Below are 17,342 nucleotides of genomic sequence, written 5' to 3'. Positions count from 1 at the left end.
TTATGGTATGTCTATATTTCAGCAGAGACTTTGACAAAGCCCCCCCCCCATTGTACCTTGGTTAGCAAACCGTTTAAATGCAGGCTAAATGACATTGCTGTCAGGTGGATTCACAGCTGGTGTGAAATTGTACTCATTAGTGGTTCCTCATCAGACTGGAACGAGTTTTCAAGTGAGGTGCTGCAGGGCTGTGGCTTCAACTTTTTATAAATATAAAAGGGTGGAATGAGTCATCACATTTGCAAATAACACAAAACTAGGAAGGAGAACCTCTCAGAAGATTAAAATAAAATTCAAGTTGACCTTGACAGGATGGGAAACTGGGCTGAAGCTGACCAAACAAAGTTCGGCAAAAACTAAGGCAAAGTTCTTCAGTGTGAGAGAAATCAAATGCACAGGTATAGGACGGATGATCCTGACTTGGCAATAATTCCTGCAAACAGGACCTCAGGATTGTAGCCAGCCACATACTGATATGAGTCAGCAACATGATGCAGCAGCAAAAGAGAAAAATTTGGCTTTAGACTGCATCAATAGAGTCATAGTTTCCAGGACATGTAAAGTAATTAAGTTCCATTTTATTCACTAATCAGACCCCACTGGAGTACAGTGTCCCATTTCTGAGTGCTACACTTTAATAAAGATACAAACAGAGTGGAGTGGGTTAGACGAGAACAATGATTATGGTGAGCAGTATAAAAAAACAAGCTTTATAAGGTAAGGTCAAGTCAGGGATTGGAGTCTGCGCCTCTTCAGGTGTTTTTGTACTGCAGCTGCCATCATCTCTGACGATTGGCCATGCTGGCTAGGGCTGATGGTCATGGGAGTTCAACAATACCTGGAGGGCTACAGGTTAGCCTTCTTTGGGCTAAACGAACTGGGAATGTTTAGTCCAGAGTTTCCCAAACTTGGGTCTCTAGCTATTTTTGGACTACAATTTGCATCATCCCTGACCACTGCTAGCTAGGGATGATGGGAGTGGTAGTCCAAAAACAGCTGGAGCCCAGGTTTGGGGAACCCTGGCTTAGCCAAAGGAGAGAAGACCAAGGGGGCAGGATAGCACTCATATAGATGTCTGAGGAGTAGCTGTGTAGCTCTCGGTTTCCTGCATCAGGCTGGGGTTAGACAAAATGGTCTATAAGACCAGGTACTTCTATGCAACTTACTTTCAGGTGACTTTTTGCAGACCACTCACACTTCCTTCTTTCATCTCTTATGCTAAACAATTTCCAAGAACAGCCTTTTCACACACCTTTCCAAGTAGTTTTAGCTGGACTCGCTGTTGTAGACTAAGTGCACATTCCTGCAAACTTTGCTGCCATCTGCCGTTGGTCTTTGGAAGTCTAGTGCTGTTTGAAGAATATGCTTATTCAAGAATGCTACCCTGCTCAGCTACTCTATGCAAGACATTTTAAGCCATTTGTGTAGTAATCATTGTGCGCCACAAGTTCAAGCAAAGTATTTGCTAACTCCCCAAAGACATACTTCCTCCTTATGCCAGGATCTAATAGTAGTTCTATTACTCTGTGATGGGCCTAGAATGTCTTGAGATCTGTGAATTGTGGTTGTGGATGAAGTGGACTTCGGTCAAAGCTTAGGACTTGGTGATATGTGTTACCAAGAAAGTGGGCCAAAATACATTCTCGCAATAATGGAAAGACAGTTTGCCTTGCTTCACCTTTTTTCACTGCACTTTTGGCTGTAAAGAAATCTAAAAATATGATGTTCCCTTCCTCCTTTCTCTCCCCCGCCCACTACAGAAATATTGGAAATAGGGACTGCTTTATAAAACTTGTTTTTAATTTAGAGAAGGTTTTATTTTAGGAAAAGGGTTTTATCATTTTCACTTTTGCCTGTTATAGAAAGGTTATCAGGTTTGCAGTATATTTTCATGGCTCTTTCAGAAGAGTGGCATGTTGCAAAAGCAAGCACCTTTGGCAGTCATCAGATATAGGGCAGGAAGCTGCCTTACTTTGTGAGTTAGATGTCCAGGCTGACCCTCCTGTTACGTCACAGGCAGCCTCCCCAAACCACCTGTACTTGTGTCAATAATAAATACAAAAGAATCGATCCATGCAACATTGCATAAAATAATACAAGTTAGCTAAACAAATTTTACAGTTTAAAACTAATCAGGAAAGGGAATAATGCCTAACACAGAAATAAAATGTAGCAGAAAAAATGAAGTAAAAGCTAACGTTATGAGTGTTTCTATTTTACAGCTCTTTGTTGGTCTTGGTTTTCCATATGAGGGACCTGCCCCTCTAGAGGCCATTGCAAATGGATGTGCATTTCTGAATCCAAAATTTAATCCACCCAAAAGCAGCAAAAACACAGATTTCTTCAAAGGCAAGCCAACACTCCGAGAGGTAAGCAATCAACATCCATATTCACAATTTTCTATTGTGTGTACTGCTGGTTGGACATGTCATAGAATCATAGAATCATAGAGTTGGAAGAGACCACAAGGGCCATTGAGTCCAACCCCCTGCCAAGCAGGAAACAGTAGCTTTTGTAGCACGTCCTTTTTTAAATTTCTAAGCATCACCAAAGTATGGGATTTCATTGCTATTGCCATAGCAAACTCTTGGTCTGAGATTGTTTCCTTCTGTTTTTTTTAAGAAATATTTATTAAGATTTCACAAAAACAAACATACAAAAACACATAATAACAAAAGAAAAAATAAAATAAAAAGATAAATAAAACATACATTAACAACAAGAAAAATTAAGAACAATTGTTTTTCATAACATAAAACTCATTTGCTTGTTTCTTTGACTTCCTCACACCTCCCCTTCTTGTATTCCCATTTAAATAATCAAATCAGCAAATCCTTACCCTCTTTCATTTATCTTATCTCCATTACTTAACATTTTATAACTCAGTATTTTCATACATTATCGATCCATTTTTGCATATTCTTATTAACTTTGTTGCCAATACCACTTATTTCCAATCCAACACCATTGTTTCCTTCTGAGCCTATAACCTGCAATTGCTTTTAGACATTTGTATCTAGAATAGTATCAGTGCTCAATTCTTTCAATTGGTTCAGTTTACACAGGAAATCATAATTGCTAAAAACAAAAATCAATGTATGAAAATCTTAAGAGTGTAATTCTAAGCAGGCCACAGGTTTTTTTTTGTGAGGTGTGTTTGCACATTTATTTAGCTTTATGTACATTAAATGCAAGAAAGTTAAACTCTGTCCAATTTCCAGCAAGTGGAAAAAACACACCAACCACTTGAATTATTTTGCTAGACTTTAGGGGCAAGGTCCTTGCACCCCCCCAACCTTCCCTGTGTTGGGTGATGGAGGTCTACAGTGAACTTTTACTTGCAGCCACACATTTCAAGGTTCCTGATCAGGACTCTACTCAAATTCAAACACAGGGATAGTCAGGCATTAAGTATAGGCGGTGAGGTGGATGCGGATTTTGTGCCAGGGCTTGTATGCACACCCTGCTCCCTTCCCATAGATAATGGAGTTCACGTGTTCACTCCTGAGCATACTTCTTGTTACTTGGAAATAACAGCTTGTTCCTCAATATTTATAATGTTTTATAGTCACCACCACCTGAATCCTGTATGCTGACAGCACATAGCCTATTAAAAAAGTACAAATAAAATTCTATGAAGATATTTGTATTTAAATCAGTATAAAGGATATTTGTTTGGCTGTTTTAGTTCCTAGAAAGGGCAGTCAGAGGGGGCCATTAACTTAATAAAAGGGATAAACATAGCATGGGGGGGAATCAATTCTGCCACATAAACTGCTTGAGTGGCAATGGCCTCTTTCTTGTAAAAGAAGCATTTGGTTTACAAGGTGCTTTCACTCTGTTCAGGCAGCAAATATAAGCTGATAAGGATTTGTCCTCAAAATATGTCCCAACAACAAGAATTGGCTTTGTAAATATGGCATTCAGAAAGTAAAGCAAGGGAGGCTCCTCATTAATCTACACATGTGTTAGCTGCCTTTTAGCCTTCACTGGGCAGGAAGCAAGGTCTTGCTTGCCAGCCTTTAGCTAACATTAAGAGTCATCAAACAGTGGAGTATTTTGGGCATAATGCCCAGCACTATAACTCTGTAGCATTAATTCTGAAGGCTTTTAGAATAATGAGGCTATCTAGAAGTACAGGAGGTGACTCGTGGACTACAGACTCATGGGCTACCAAGGGGCTGGGACATGTGCATGTCAGTGCTTTACATGACCTCCTATGCATCTCTGCCAAATGCATAATATCAGGCAAGGAAGTGGCTGCAGGAGAAAGCCAATTCAGGTGGAAACAGTTCCTTAAGAAGTAAACAGCTGCCTATAATATTTTGAAGCAAGGTAAAAGGGGCTTTAGAAAGAGTGGGTGCAGAATGTTTCGGAACACCATGAAGGTAAAGTACGAAAAAAGAGATGGCTTATATAGCATGTGCTCTGAATTTGTTTTTTTAAGCTGTATTAAGTTTTTCAAAACGTTAAGTAAACAAGCTACAAAAAGTGTCATTGCAGATGGCAACTCACAAATTAAGTAATCTTATCGAGTCTTCCAGCTTTGACACAAATGGAAATGACTGAGCATACAATTCTCATATAAATACTAATTAGCTTGGCAAGAGATACTAGAGAGGTCAGAATTTAGAATCAGAATGTTAGGATACTTCATTTGCAAGATACACTAGACTGTCTGCTTCCCTTTGTCAAGGTGCATTACACTGTCCCTAACACTTACCTAGTTACTTGCCCCACATTTCATTGATTAGGTTCTATAGAAATCTTGATAATTCCTTTTTGGTGACTACGATGACGTGTGCAAAGCTTTGAAAACAAAGGAATAAAGAGCCCCCTAAATGGCTGGAGTGTTATGTTATCTACACATTTTGTATCTTATTGAAATTTGCCTACTGAAATGAACATGATTCCCGAAAAGATGACATTTGATTGTTTTTCTTTCAGTTGACATCTCAACACCCCTATGCTGAAGTTTACATCGGGAAGCCTCATGTTTGGACTGTAAACATCAATGACCTCTCTGAAGTTGAGAAGGCAGTGAAAGCAATTTTGAATCAAAAGGTTAACAGTTTTTTGTGTTGTTGTTGTTGTTTAAAAAACCCCACTGCATTTGTAAATCAATGCATAAATATGGAACAGAAACATATGATAGTGTGAGGTTTATCAGAAAGAGCTCAATATGAAACTAAAAGCCTTAAATAATCCAACAAAAATAAAACTTTCTGTTTTTTGGCTACGATGAATTACAGCTTGTTGCAAACTCACATGGATCATTATATAAGATCCATTAATATGCAAAACTTACATACTGTAAATACCATGCAATATGCAAAATATGAATGACATTATTTCAAAAGATATAAGATTTATATCCTGTTTAGAGCTTGAAACCGGGAGGGGGGCACTCAGCTGATAACTCCCCACCCCTGCCCATCCAATATAGTTTGAATGTCATACTTGAATATATGTATAGATTGTACTTTGTTAAGAAGCCTCAGTGTGGGGGCAAATTACAGATCGAAAAAGCACAAAATTATTTCTCTGGTAGCTGAGAGCTTTAATGGTAGGGGAAACTGGGCTAGGAAATACTACAGGTGTGAAAGTTGCTGAGTGTTTTTATAGTTTAATTTCATGGTAGCAGCAATATTTAGAATGGCAGATGCCTTACTAAACAACTTCATAACTAATACCTGAGCACCTGCACAAACATATGTTACAGTGGTGCCTTGGATAATATTTTTTAAAACAACAACAAGGAACTAAACGGTACATTTTATTTTAACAGATTGAACCTTACCTGCCCTTTGAATTCACATGTGAGGGGATGCTCCAGAGAATGAATGTTTTCATAGAGAAACAGGTATGCTCTCCATATCCACAAATACTTGTTTTGTGAGCACAGAGATCCTGTGTAAGCCACTATATTACCAGTGCTTGTTCTCTGTTGAATAGAACTGGAATAGACTAAAGCTCATAGTTGTGCAACCAATTTCACTTAACCAGTAAACTAACTGGTAGAGGGCACTCTATGAAGCACTCTATCAGCGTCTAAAACAAACCTTGTGGTCAGTGCACATCTCTAATAGATTGCTTGGTGATGCTTTTTTGTTGTTGCTGAGCCATTTTCGGTGTTCTTTTAATATTTTTATTTTATTAGTTGGCTGTTTATTGCCTTGGGGGTACCACATTTTTAGACAGAAAACATACATTAAAAGCTGCCTTCTACTAAAACCAAACATTGGTCCATCTAGCCAGTGTGGTGTAGTGGTTAAGAGTAGTGGACTTGTAATCTGGTGAACCGGGTTCAATTCCCTGCTCCTCCACATGCAGCTGCTGGGTGACCTTGGGCTAGTCACACTTTTCTGAAATCTCTCGGCCTCAATCACCTCACAGAGTATTTGTTGTGGGGGAGGAAGGGAAAGGAGATTGTTAGCCACTTTGAGACTCCTTAGGGTAGTGATTAAGCGGGATATCAAATCCAAACTCTTCTTCTTCTTCTAGCTGTGTATTGTTTACCCTGAGTGGTGGTGACTTTCAAGTTTCAGACAGGAGCCTGAAACAAGATTATACACTTGGCAGAGATCTAGGCAGCCCTGAGATCCATGCTGGTTACTTTACAGTCTTAACTGAACCGTCTGGAGATTGAAGCTTTGAATAACAGCAGCGTATTGCGTGAAATCACTTTTTGCCTTATCATTTTGAAATGTACTTTTTTTCAGGATTTCTGCCACGGGCAAGTGATGTGGCCCCCATTAAGTGCCCTTCAGGTTAAAATTGCTGCGTCTGGGAAATCATGTAAGCAGGTTTGTCAAGAAAATCAGCTTATCTGTGAGCCATCCTTTTTCCAGCACCTGAACAAGGACAAAGACCTCTTGAAGTAAGTACTGCAGTTCCAAGGACAAGAAAAGAAAGTTGCAAGAAAACATTTTCAGCACATTTTGAATGTTGCTCTGGAACACGGTTTCAATCTCAGCACGAGATAAACTTCAGAGGCTTTTGAATGTAATGCATTTGCGTTCATGCATCTATACACCTGCATAGCATAATTTAATACAGAGAAAACTGAACCAAATGATGCCGTGCATGTTGCTAACCAAACAGAATTTACCATAGCTTTCCTTTGTATTGCAACCAATTCCCTGGCTTCTGCCTACGTTGACCTACAAGTTACAATTGATGTTTAGATCTACTTTCAAATACTTTCCCCTAGACTGGTAATGCAGGTATTGGTGGAAAAGAAACCCCATAACTCCCTGTATGCTCTCACGTGTGACGATATCACACATGTATGTTAGCTTACATCTATGATTGCTGAGAACGGTCTGCTAAATCATGGTTTGTTGGGGTATATGCCCCCAGTAAACTTGTCACATGGGACAGTTATTGTATGAAGTGAGTCAACTGTGGTATTAGTGTGGAAGATTTCCTTTTTGTGTGTGCGTGTGTGTTGTAATTAAAGAATAATAGTAGCATTACTAGAATCATGTTTGTGAATGTGCATCTGCATCTGCCACTGCTTTTTGTTCAATCATCATCACTAAAATAGTTGCCAGCTTCTAGCTTTACTCTACACTTCTGCATATACAGGTGGGTTTGCTGGATGAATTTGAAAAGTGTAAGATGGCCCATAGGCTTGAGGAATGTCCTATACAAGACAGTCACTACTTTCCAGAGCAGAGTGTGCCACAGTGCCCAGGCAACATAATTCCCAATCACTCATTCTCACCATCACCACATGATTACCATTGCATGAGGAGAAGTGCAAACAAGGAGTGATTTCTGCACACTCCATCACTGTTTCTGCAGTTTACTGCTTGTTGGAAACATGCTGTACTGAAGCAGACTTGCCACATGATTTAGAACTTCCAGGGTTTCCAACTGTGCAGACAGCCTACTTGACTAGAATAAGCAGTGTGCTGCAGAGGATGGATTGGGGAGGTGGTGGGGGGCAGTGGGCTCATCCCTACTTTTCTTTTTATGGAAGGGAAGGGGGGATATAATGAATGAATAGGCCTATAGTAGAACTGCATTGTACAGATCTTATACATTCTAGTTATCCACTAGAACTGTGAACTCTATGCAACTTCATGTCAAAGAGAACTCTGGATTATAGTATTTCTGCTCATCGGTGTTTGTGTAACCATGCGTTCTGGGATGGTGTCAATCTCTTCTAAGTGAGGCTCTGCCTTCTTGTAACACCCTTTTGAAATTATCGGTGTGATTTTTGACATTGTGAGTTGGGCAGCTTACGGGACCCGATTGCTGAGATGTCAGTTTTATGTATGAACTGAATCTCTGCATTACCTACCTTTGGAACCACGAGTTGGAAGTGATGCTGCTGCTGCTTGCTGAATTATTGCAGGTGATATAGGTTGTCTTACTTTTCCTTTTCTTTTCCAGATACAACATTGAATGTCATACAGCTGAGTCTGCAAATGATATTGTGGTTCCATCTTTTGATGAAAAGAGAAAACACTGTGTTTTCCAGGGTGATCTCTTGTTGTTCAGCTGTGCAGGATCTCATCCAAGCCACAAAAGAATCTGCCCTTGCAGAGACTACCTTAAAGGACAAGTTGCACTTTGTAAAGACTGTCTATAGCAGCAGCTCACTTGACTTGATGAAGGGACAGAAGAGCCAGTGGCTTAGTGAGAGCTGCTGCCATTTCTTGCACTTTGCTACTGCAGGCAGAACAATTGCTGAAGAGAAAAATCTGTACCACGATGGAACAGAAAAGCGATTTTAAAAAATCTCAAATGATTTATATTTTTTTTCCTAAGCAAGCAATTCCAGTGACATAGAAATCTCCTTAATTTACTTAAGGAGGTGAAAAACAAAGTTCAGCATTTTGTAAGGGTAAATTAAGAGTGTGGGTTTCTTTTACCAACAACTCCTCATGATCAACAACTTTTCTGAATATTATTTCCAGTACAAAGAAACAGACCTGGAAGAGATTGGTCAGTACAGGAAAGACTAACACAATCCTGGGTACATTGTTCATAGGGGTCTTCTGAATCCTGAATGGCTGGTGAACATGGAACTACAACGGAACACAGCGACAGAATAACTATTGGTTTTTATCTCATCTGACACATTCTGCAAATTCACAGCTGTGTGGTGGTCCCCACATAGCTAAGCAAGTAGCACCATTAACTGGTGGCTTCCTGAGTCGCAGATACTTTTGGTTTGATAATGGATTATGATTGTGTCATTCATCGGGGCTTCTAAGCCACATAAGCGTAATATTTAAAATGTATGGTCTTGTCTAGAATTATGAGTGTACCCCTCTTTCCCAGTCCCATGAAGTTTTGTTGTAGGGTGGTGACTAGACATACTGTTAGATCACTGAAAATAAAATGGTGCCATTGGAGCAATATTTTCCTCGGTATAAGGTGGAGAAACAGTGACTGAAAGTTGAAAATAGAAGTGAGGCAGTCAAATCGTGCTGGTCTGTCTTTGACAGCTTGGGGAGATTTTACAAGCTCTTATAGGATGGACGGACAGACATGAACAAAACAATGACTATAAGCAAGTGAGACCTCTTCCTGAAGTCCTTAATTAAAAGTAGGTGTGCTGCAGCAGGTTGGTAGTGTTACAATTTGAAATTAATCCAGAGAATTGAACTCAGATTTGTTTGTAGATCAGCTTTTCCTCTTTTTTTTTTTAAAGGAAAAAGGGGTTGCTTTTGCAGCACAGCTGACATCTTTAAAAGCACTGTTTGTGGAAGGCATTGGATAGAAAGACATTGGATAGAAAATGGATGCTTCCTCACTTTGAAGCTAAAAGCTACCACAGGTTGGCAAGAAAAAAACTTGGACCATTTTCAATATTACATCAGAGTATGATACTTTAGTTATTTGCTTCTTTCCCCTCTACCCTACAGATTACTTACTATTTCTACTGGTGGGATAATTCACTCCTTTCTGTTCTTTTGTAATGTAACTTGATTCATTATTTGGCATTCACTGTTTATTGTGGGAAGCACTCAAGTATCTTTTGACATACCAAAGACCATAAGGGAAAAACACCTCTCTCAAATTTTTGAGATAGAGAGTCTTTCTTTCTTTTCTTTTTAAAGAACTATTTCATATCAGCAGGGCAGAGCTCCAGAATTGTTTGACAAGACTAAAAACTTTTAATTGTATGTGCATAGGATTAAAAATTAGAAGTGGCTGGCCCAAATTCCAGTAACTCGTGACTGGCTTTTGTGTGATGTCTTGGACTTCTGTAATAGTTAACACTTGGAATCTAGCCTTGTGTGTTAAGTTACCAAGCAGTTTCTGCCCCACACTTGTAAGTACATGGGAGCCCATCCCTCCCTCCTTCCTTCCTTTTTAAAATGATCACTCTTCAACTTTGATACCCTTGTTGGTGATTGACTTTTTTATTCTAACGTGTTCCTTATGAGGACAGACCGTCATCAAACTAGACCTGGCAATAAACAAAGTACTACCAATTGCTGCTGCAGCAAAAATGTTTGAGAATATATGTGCTGTAAATGCATCTTAGCACATTCGGATTAGTTTGGCTTTAGTAACGGGGCCAGTTCCAATCTAATATTTCTTCTCCAGAGAAAGATATATATTAAACGTCATTATACAATTTTACAAATCTGATCAATTGCTTAGATATTTTTCTTTCAACAGTAACATAGATTTTGTCCTCTATTGCAACATTTTTAATGTGTTTTAGTTTTCATACATAGCATCAAACGAACCCTAAGAGAAGGATTTGAGTTTTGTTAGTTTGTTGGTGCAATGAATAACATAGTCTTTCAGCAGGGGGTAATATCTGTAAATTGCTAGTTTAGACATACTGTATGTTGGCCAAAAAAAAAAATGCTATGTGGTTATAATGAGTGGCGGTGTACTGAGAAGGTATAATTGATAACATTATTGTAGGGTGGTATCTGAGTAAGCCGTATTCAGAGCAGGCCACTGAAATGAATGGACTTAAGTTATGACTAACTTCAAGTCATTGGGTTTACTCTGCATATGACATGGTCTCCCATTATTTCTTCAAGCGTTTTATGATATCACTGAGAATAGGATCAGACCTTTGATAGGCTCATCCAGTTATTTCATAGCTGCGTTTTTTAAAATAACAGTAATTGTGGAAGAGAAATGAATTTGTGTATTAGCCTTATTATGGTGTTTACTATGAAGACTTGGTAGATGGTACAAAAGAAGAGTTTCATCTAACCATGTTGTAGTTAGTACAGGGTCAATGGACCTCACACTTTTTGAGCATCAAAATGTGGAAGCAAATTAAACTTGTACCATGATCCAGGCTATCTATAAGGTTTTTCTTCAAACCTATCTCTATGGATACCTTTAATGAAGGACACATTGAAAACAAATGCCTTCATAATCCTCTGCCAGCATAAAGAGCAGATGGCAGGTGATGATTAAGGTGGTTTTCATTAAAGCCAGACAAACTTATAGATTTATTTGACGGGAATGCCTTTCTTGACTGAAACCTGGACCATTTTTTAAAAGTTCAAATGCAGAAATATGGTATTTCACTTCAGGATTATTAGGAGATTTAAGGGAATAAATAGAATTGCAAATCATTTTGGCAGGTTTTGGCTTTGGGTGTAGCTACAATTCATGGCGCTCCCTGAAGTCTGAAATAAAATGAAAGAACACATCATGCTAGAAGCATCATGTCTTCATATATCAAAATTTTCTCCCTTATTTTACAAGTTTGTAACTTGGTATTTTTTTTTTAAAGAAATCTTGTTCTGAGAGATCACCAAAACCTGAGAGAAGCATTTACATAATTTATTTTTAAAGAACTTTAACATTAAAGCTTACCTTTGAAAGGTAAAGATTGAATACACTGTTTAAAAATGCCAATAAAAACCTCATTTATTTCATATATGCAAGTTGATTTGCACATCTATAAATAGGTATGCTTTTCAGTACATTTCACCTAGTTTTGATCATTTGTCTCTCTTGTGGTTCATAGAAGCAGTTGTGGTTGGGGGGGGGTTGGTTTCTGCATGGCAGTGTTGAAGCACATTCTGCTAATATGTGTGCCTTTTATTTTATTTTTTATTTTAAATTAATTGTGCATTTGGGATGTGAACATTGCCTGAGCAATTATAATGGAACACTAATTTGAGGATTTATATACTTTCTGTAAATATTGGTATGATTTATAAAGAGTATTTTTTAATATTGGAGAAAAGACAAAGCAAAAGTACGTACTACAAGCTGCAACAACTCAAAATGAATGCTACCTATTGATATTTGTACTTGAATGTTTGTGTCTAAACACAATGCGCTTATATATGATGCATTATCCATGCTAAATCTTAGTAAAGGAGGGAGGAGAGAATATAGTTAGCTAATGTCCATCTGCCTGGTCTTAAATGGTTTGGTAGTGTACTTTTCATGTTCCAAGTGACAGGAAATTGCTGATGTCCAATATCAAAGAACTAGAAATGTAAATTGGTATGTACATGATTTTTCTCTCTCTCAAAAGAATGCAGTTCAGTATGTTCTTCTATAAATTACTAGTACTTCACTGGCATGATCTTTTGAAGAAATAGGTTATTTTCTTGAAGTTCTTAGCACAAACTTTTGCAGGTATGAAGGCGCTCCTGTTAAGTTCTTCACATTTAGTAGTATGTAAGGTTGACCACATGAGCACGCAAGAAGTTGTTTAGAGAGGAAAGTCCCCTCCTCTTTTTCTTCAAAGGAGGTGTAATTGGTCATCCCTGTAGCATCAGAGTGTGCATGCCCCCTAGCTCAAGTTCACACAGCTACCATGGCATGTTTATGTGCTTCTAACGTTCGCACCACTCTTGTAGAATAAGGATTATCAGAAGCCTAACACCAAGTCACAAGGAGCAGCCTAACCTCCTCAAGCAAGCAAGTGCACAAAGACTGGTGTTGTATGGGTCTACCTATGCACTTCCTTAAAAATAGTCAGATATACTACAGGATAAATTTAAAAGTGGTGACACTTGTAATCTGAGTAGCACTGGGCTTCCTTCTTTTCACAAATTGCCACAGAGAAGAACCTTTCCTACCAACACTCGCATGTTATTTTGTCAGTGTGGCTCTGGTTATATAGCTGTCCAATATGGAGAATTTTTAGAGTGTGTAAGTAGGCCCTAAGTCAATTTCTCTGAAAAGTCTATGGAAACTTCCATTTGTAACTGGGGATAAAAATATATTTAGCATTGTAATTAATCATTCAGCATTTTATACCTTGATGGTACGATGCCCACGGCTTGTCTGACAGGCTGCTTAGTTTAAAAAAAAGTACTTGGGAGCAATTCAGGGACAGTTCACTACGTTTCCCCCCCAATAACTTTTGTTGCAAAAGTTCTGAGGCACACAATTGAATTAACTACATAACGCAGTGGCCTCCCCGTAATTAGTGCCTTTGTTTTTGTATTTTTGACAGTGAGCATTCTAAAGAAAGAATAGCCTTCATACAGGTTCTGAATTGAAAAGGGTGTTGTGACTGCTACAAAATCACTGTGCATTTACTAGTAATTGTGATGGGTTATGCCTGAAGATTATAAATCTCAATAGGTTTCATACAATACTAGATCATTGCTTTCAGCCTTTTGGGCAAAGTAGAGGCCATTCATATTCTAGGTAACTCCTGTTTATTTAGTGCAACAAGTGAAGAGAGTTATTGTTGAGAAGGCATTTATAGGTGTTTTAAGCTGGTTATGCAGTACGTCCTCTGGCTTTGATTATATGCGGTGCTCTAGATGGCTGTTGTCAAATGCAACAAGCAATTGCAACTGTCATGCAAGTTTTTTGTTTTTTTTAAATTAAGTATCAACATGCAGAGTTGTCCATAGCCCATTAATGTACTTAGTAATAGCTGGTCCCTTGCACCCTTTGATAAAAATCTTATATTTCATCCACAATAAGAACCTTTAAAAAAAAAGTCTTATTCAAGGGAGGCATCTTCCAACAATCCATCTTAATCTATCAAATGACTTTTCCTTTTTGAAACATGAAACTAGACTAATTCAAAATAACTGAAATTACAATCTCCTGCTTATAATGTTGCAAGAATAATTAGGCTTGTTCTGCAGAAAACTTAGTAAATAGTCACTCAGGTGCTTGAACTAGAAATTGCCTTAAGGCAGTGCTGTGGACCTGGTGGTCCTCCAGCTTTTACTGCAGTCCCATTATACCTGACCACTGCTGTCGCCAGTCAGTGCTGATAGGATTTGGGAGTCTAGCAGCACCTGGAAAGCAAGAGAGTGGCTATTTAAGAAGCTCTGCTCATGGCTAGCGCTATTTTTATAGAAAAAAGATGCTGGAACTCACCCTGAACACCTCCCTGGTTCTCGTACGGCAATGGCACCCACCCGAGAGGTGCCAGAACTGAGTTCTGGCTGGGACAAAAAAAAATCCTGTTCGTGGCTTACAGTGCAGCTAGGGCTTTCTTTTTCTCACTTTGAAGCAAAGCTGGTTTAGGGAAAAGCACATCAGAATGCAGCATTTTATATGAAACAACAGGGCACATATGAATTGCAGCTAAACATCATGTGCACACCACTTCCCAAACCAGGAGTGTACTGGAGAGTAAACAGGCATGTATACAATGCCCAAACTACTCTCACTATGCCTAAGTGCTGATATTTTAACGATCACAGTTAAGCAGTCAGAATAAATTTAAAGCAACTATAATTACTGTCTAGTTTCAACTGAGCATTCTCTGTTGTCCTTTGTTTTACTAGGATAGGTAGCAGCTATTGTGGAGTGAATGTAAATGAGAAATCAGACCACACAGCATACATGACTAGCATATAAAATAAGAGCCTGCTGGATCAGGCCAATGGCCCATCTAGTCCAGCATCCTGTTCTCACAGTTGCATATGGAAAACTAATGCAACAGGCAAACTTCAGACATAAGACTCACACCTGCAGCAACTTCCACATTCCATCTGCTGTAAACAATTGGGTTCTAATGGCCAGTATTGATCGATCTCTCTTATCTGTGCTTCTTTCTATTTACCCCAGTCTCCTGGATTTGATTTCCAGTACCTTAAGCTTCTTATAATGAGTCTAATGCTTTGCTCATGCTTTGCTGCTTCTTATTCTAAAATTTTCTAAATCTCTTCTGGATGTAAAATTCCCATAGTAAAGACTGAACATATTGTGCATAAATTGACTATATAACAGAGCAGGTAGGAAGGTCAGTCAATATATTGCAAATGTTAAAGTGTGTGTATATATATGTGTTATGCTATAGAAATAGCATATACAAGATGGATGTACCTTAGTATTATATCTTATTGAGTACTATATATTCAGGACACTGAATGATGCTACTTAACTATGCCCTGTCATTTTATATTTATATAAATGAATTCATTTCCTTTGTATTGATGTGTACATGAAGGTACCAGATTTGCTTAATAATCCACCATTTGGAGTGTGTTTGTATCAAGTGACCCCCCCCCTACTACTACAATTATGAAAGTGACTTCTTATATTAGAATTGGCCATATGCTGTATATAGCAGTAGGTGCTTATGGGACACTTTGAATTGCTGGTTCTAATTAAACTTTTCATTGAACCCAATGCCACAGGGCAAATAGTTTACAATATGACTTTTCAAAGGAAAGAAACCTACCAGTTCCAAGGACTGTTTGCCAGGTGTATGTAAATTCTTTCACCTACATAATGCATCGGTAACACCCGCCCCACTGAGAGGTACTGGCAAACCATGCAGAAGGCTTACATAGTTTACTGAAACCCGGGTTCTAAGCAAATGGCATTGTTTTTGTCCGACAAAACAAAGCTTACCTCCCAACTTAGACTTGTCCTATTTTTTAGAACAGAAAGCAGTGAGTAGTGCATATATTCACCACTCTCCTGTTTCACTAAAATAAGCTAAGCAGTCGACAGCCAAGGGTCAAGATCACAACATTAACATTTGGCTAGTAAGAGAAACCCTAAAAAAAAGTAAGTAGTGGTTTTTTCCCAGAAGTGTGCAACAGAGAATAGCAAGTCACTGACTATCTCTATAAATATAACATTGAAAGTCAAAATATTGTTTGTAATGAGAAGTAAAGTGTTAGCTTCCCAGTTCTGAGTACTGTTCAGCGGAGTAGTAGGTTAAGGTTTAATAAGGATTTTAATCTGTTTCACAAGCACTGATTATGTTTTGTAAAACAATACATGCTTGAAATTTTGTGGGGGGGTTTTATTTCTTAAATTGTGTTCCGTTATATTTTGTTTAAGCAGGTTGCTTCACAGCAAGTAACTGTAAAATTAGAAGATTAACAACATGGGAAACTTAAAACCAAGGTGTAAATATGTCTGTATTCTCATGGCTGCCAATGCTTCCTTCCCCCACCCCCCACCCCCACCAACTGTTGTAGGGCAAACTAGGGAAAATTTTATTTTTCAATAAACTTTTTCTTGTGTGACTGCATTGTTTTCATCCTTTCTTCCATCCAACCACACTGTGCTAAAAAATAAAATTAAGATCAGAATTTTCTTATAAATGACTCTGATTGTTATTAAAACAGAGGAAGCCAAAAGCACACTTTTCCCTCTTCCAAGAATTGAACCTCTCTGCTTTCATTTTTCTGCTTTTGGTTTTTTTAAAAAAGAGGGATAGTTACATTGCATAATAGACTATCTCGCCAATGCAACTGATATTCTCCTGCTATACAATTCATGAAATCAGCCTTACACATATGGTGTGAGGTCTGGTTGATGGTTTCACAGCACAAGTTCTGTATACCTGAAACAAAGGTGTCAGAAAAACAGTAGAAGCCGTAAATATGTGCCCAAGTATGAATACCATGGGGGCTGCCAGCTCTTGGTACATTTTGTACCAAGCTCTTGGGGCCTATTGGTAAATTTGCTTATGGGCTTTAACTAAATGCATGGTGCGACTATTCCGTTTGCTATACATTCAATGCTTCTTTCAAGGCTGGGAGAGGAGATGCTGTGGCCTTTTGGGAATACCTCTATTGGCACATGTATGCCCACTGGTACCATATTGGCAATCCGTGCTGTACACCAAGGGATCTTTATTTAACCATGCCGAACGCACATACACAGCTGGGATCCTAAGCTTTTGTTCTGTGAACAGAAAGAATTCCTGGAGGAAAAGTCGTCTATGCAGAGAAAGCTAGCTGGCCAATTCATTGCTTGGAATCCACGACTCTTTTTTGTAACAGATCCCTCCTAGAGTGGGAGAAAATATTTGCATCATTTCTACCAACTGACCCCCATATGTTGCTGTAGTGGACTAGATGCCAAATGTGTTTAACAAGGTTTCTTTGGAGGAGATTATAGACCTGATTTCTTACGAGAATCCTCATTTCTGAGGTGGTAAGGTG

General features: G+C 38.6%; 1 protein-coding gene across 4 annotated transcripts in view; it reads left to right on the top strand.

Annotated features, from left to right (window-relative positions):
* Positions 1–16,418, top strand: part of MGAT5 (alpha-1,6-mannosylglycoprotein 6-beta-N-acetylglucosaminyltransferase) — a 122,776-nt gene extending 106,358 nt beyond the window's left edge. For 3 of the 4 annotated variants that reach the window (XM_083582273.1, XM_083582274.1, XM_083582275.1), the window contains exons 13-17: positions 2,223–2,369; positions 4,948–5,064; positions 5,789–5,863; positions 6,723–6,880; positions 8,404–16,418. In XM_083582273.1, the coding sequence (XP_083438399.1) occupies positions 2,223–2,369; positions 4,948–5,064; positions 5,789–5,863; positions 6,723–6,880; positions 8,404–8,602 (696 nt within the window). In that variant the 3' untranslated portion in view covers positions 8,603–16,418. The remainder of the gene's footprint in view (positions 1–2,222; positions 2,370–4,947; positions 5,065–5,788; positions 5,864–6,722; positions 6,881–8,403) is intronic. The other variant, XR_014540974.1, reaches the window with a different exon arrangement.
* Positions 16,419–17,342: the final 924 nt, after the last annotated feature.

The sequence above is a fragment of the Podarcis filfolensis genome (assembly GCF_964270895.1).
Source record: "Podarcis filfolensis genome assembly, chromosome: 1".
In the NCBI taxonomy this organism is placed as follows: Eukaryota; Metazoa; Chordata; class Lepidosauria; order Squamata; family Lacertidae; genus Podarcis; species Podarcis filfolensis.
This window is presented reverse-complemented; position numbering and strand designations above follow the sequence as displayed.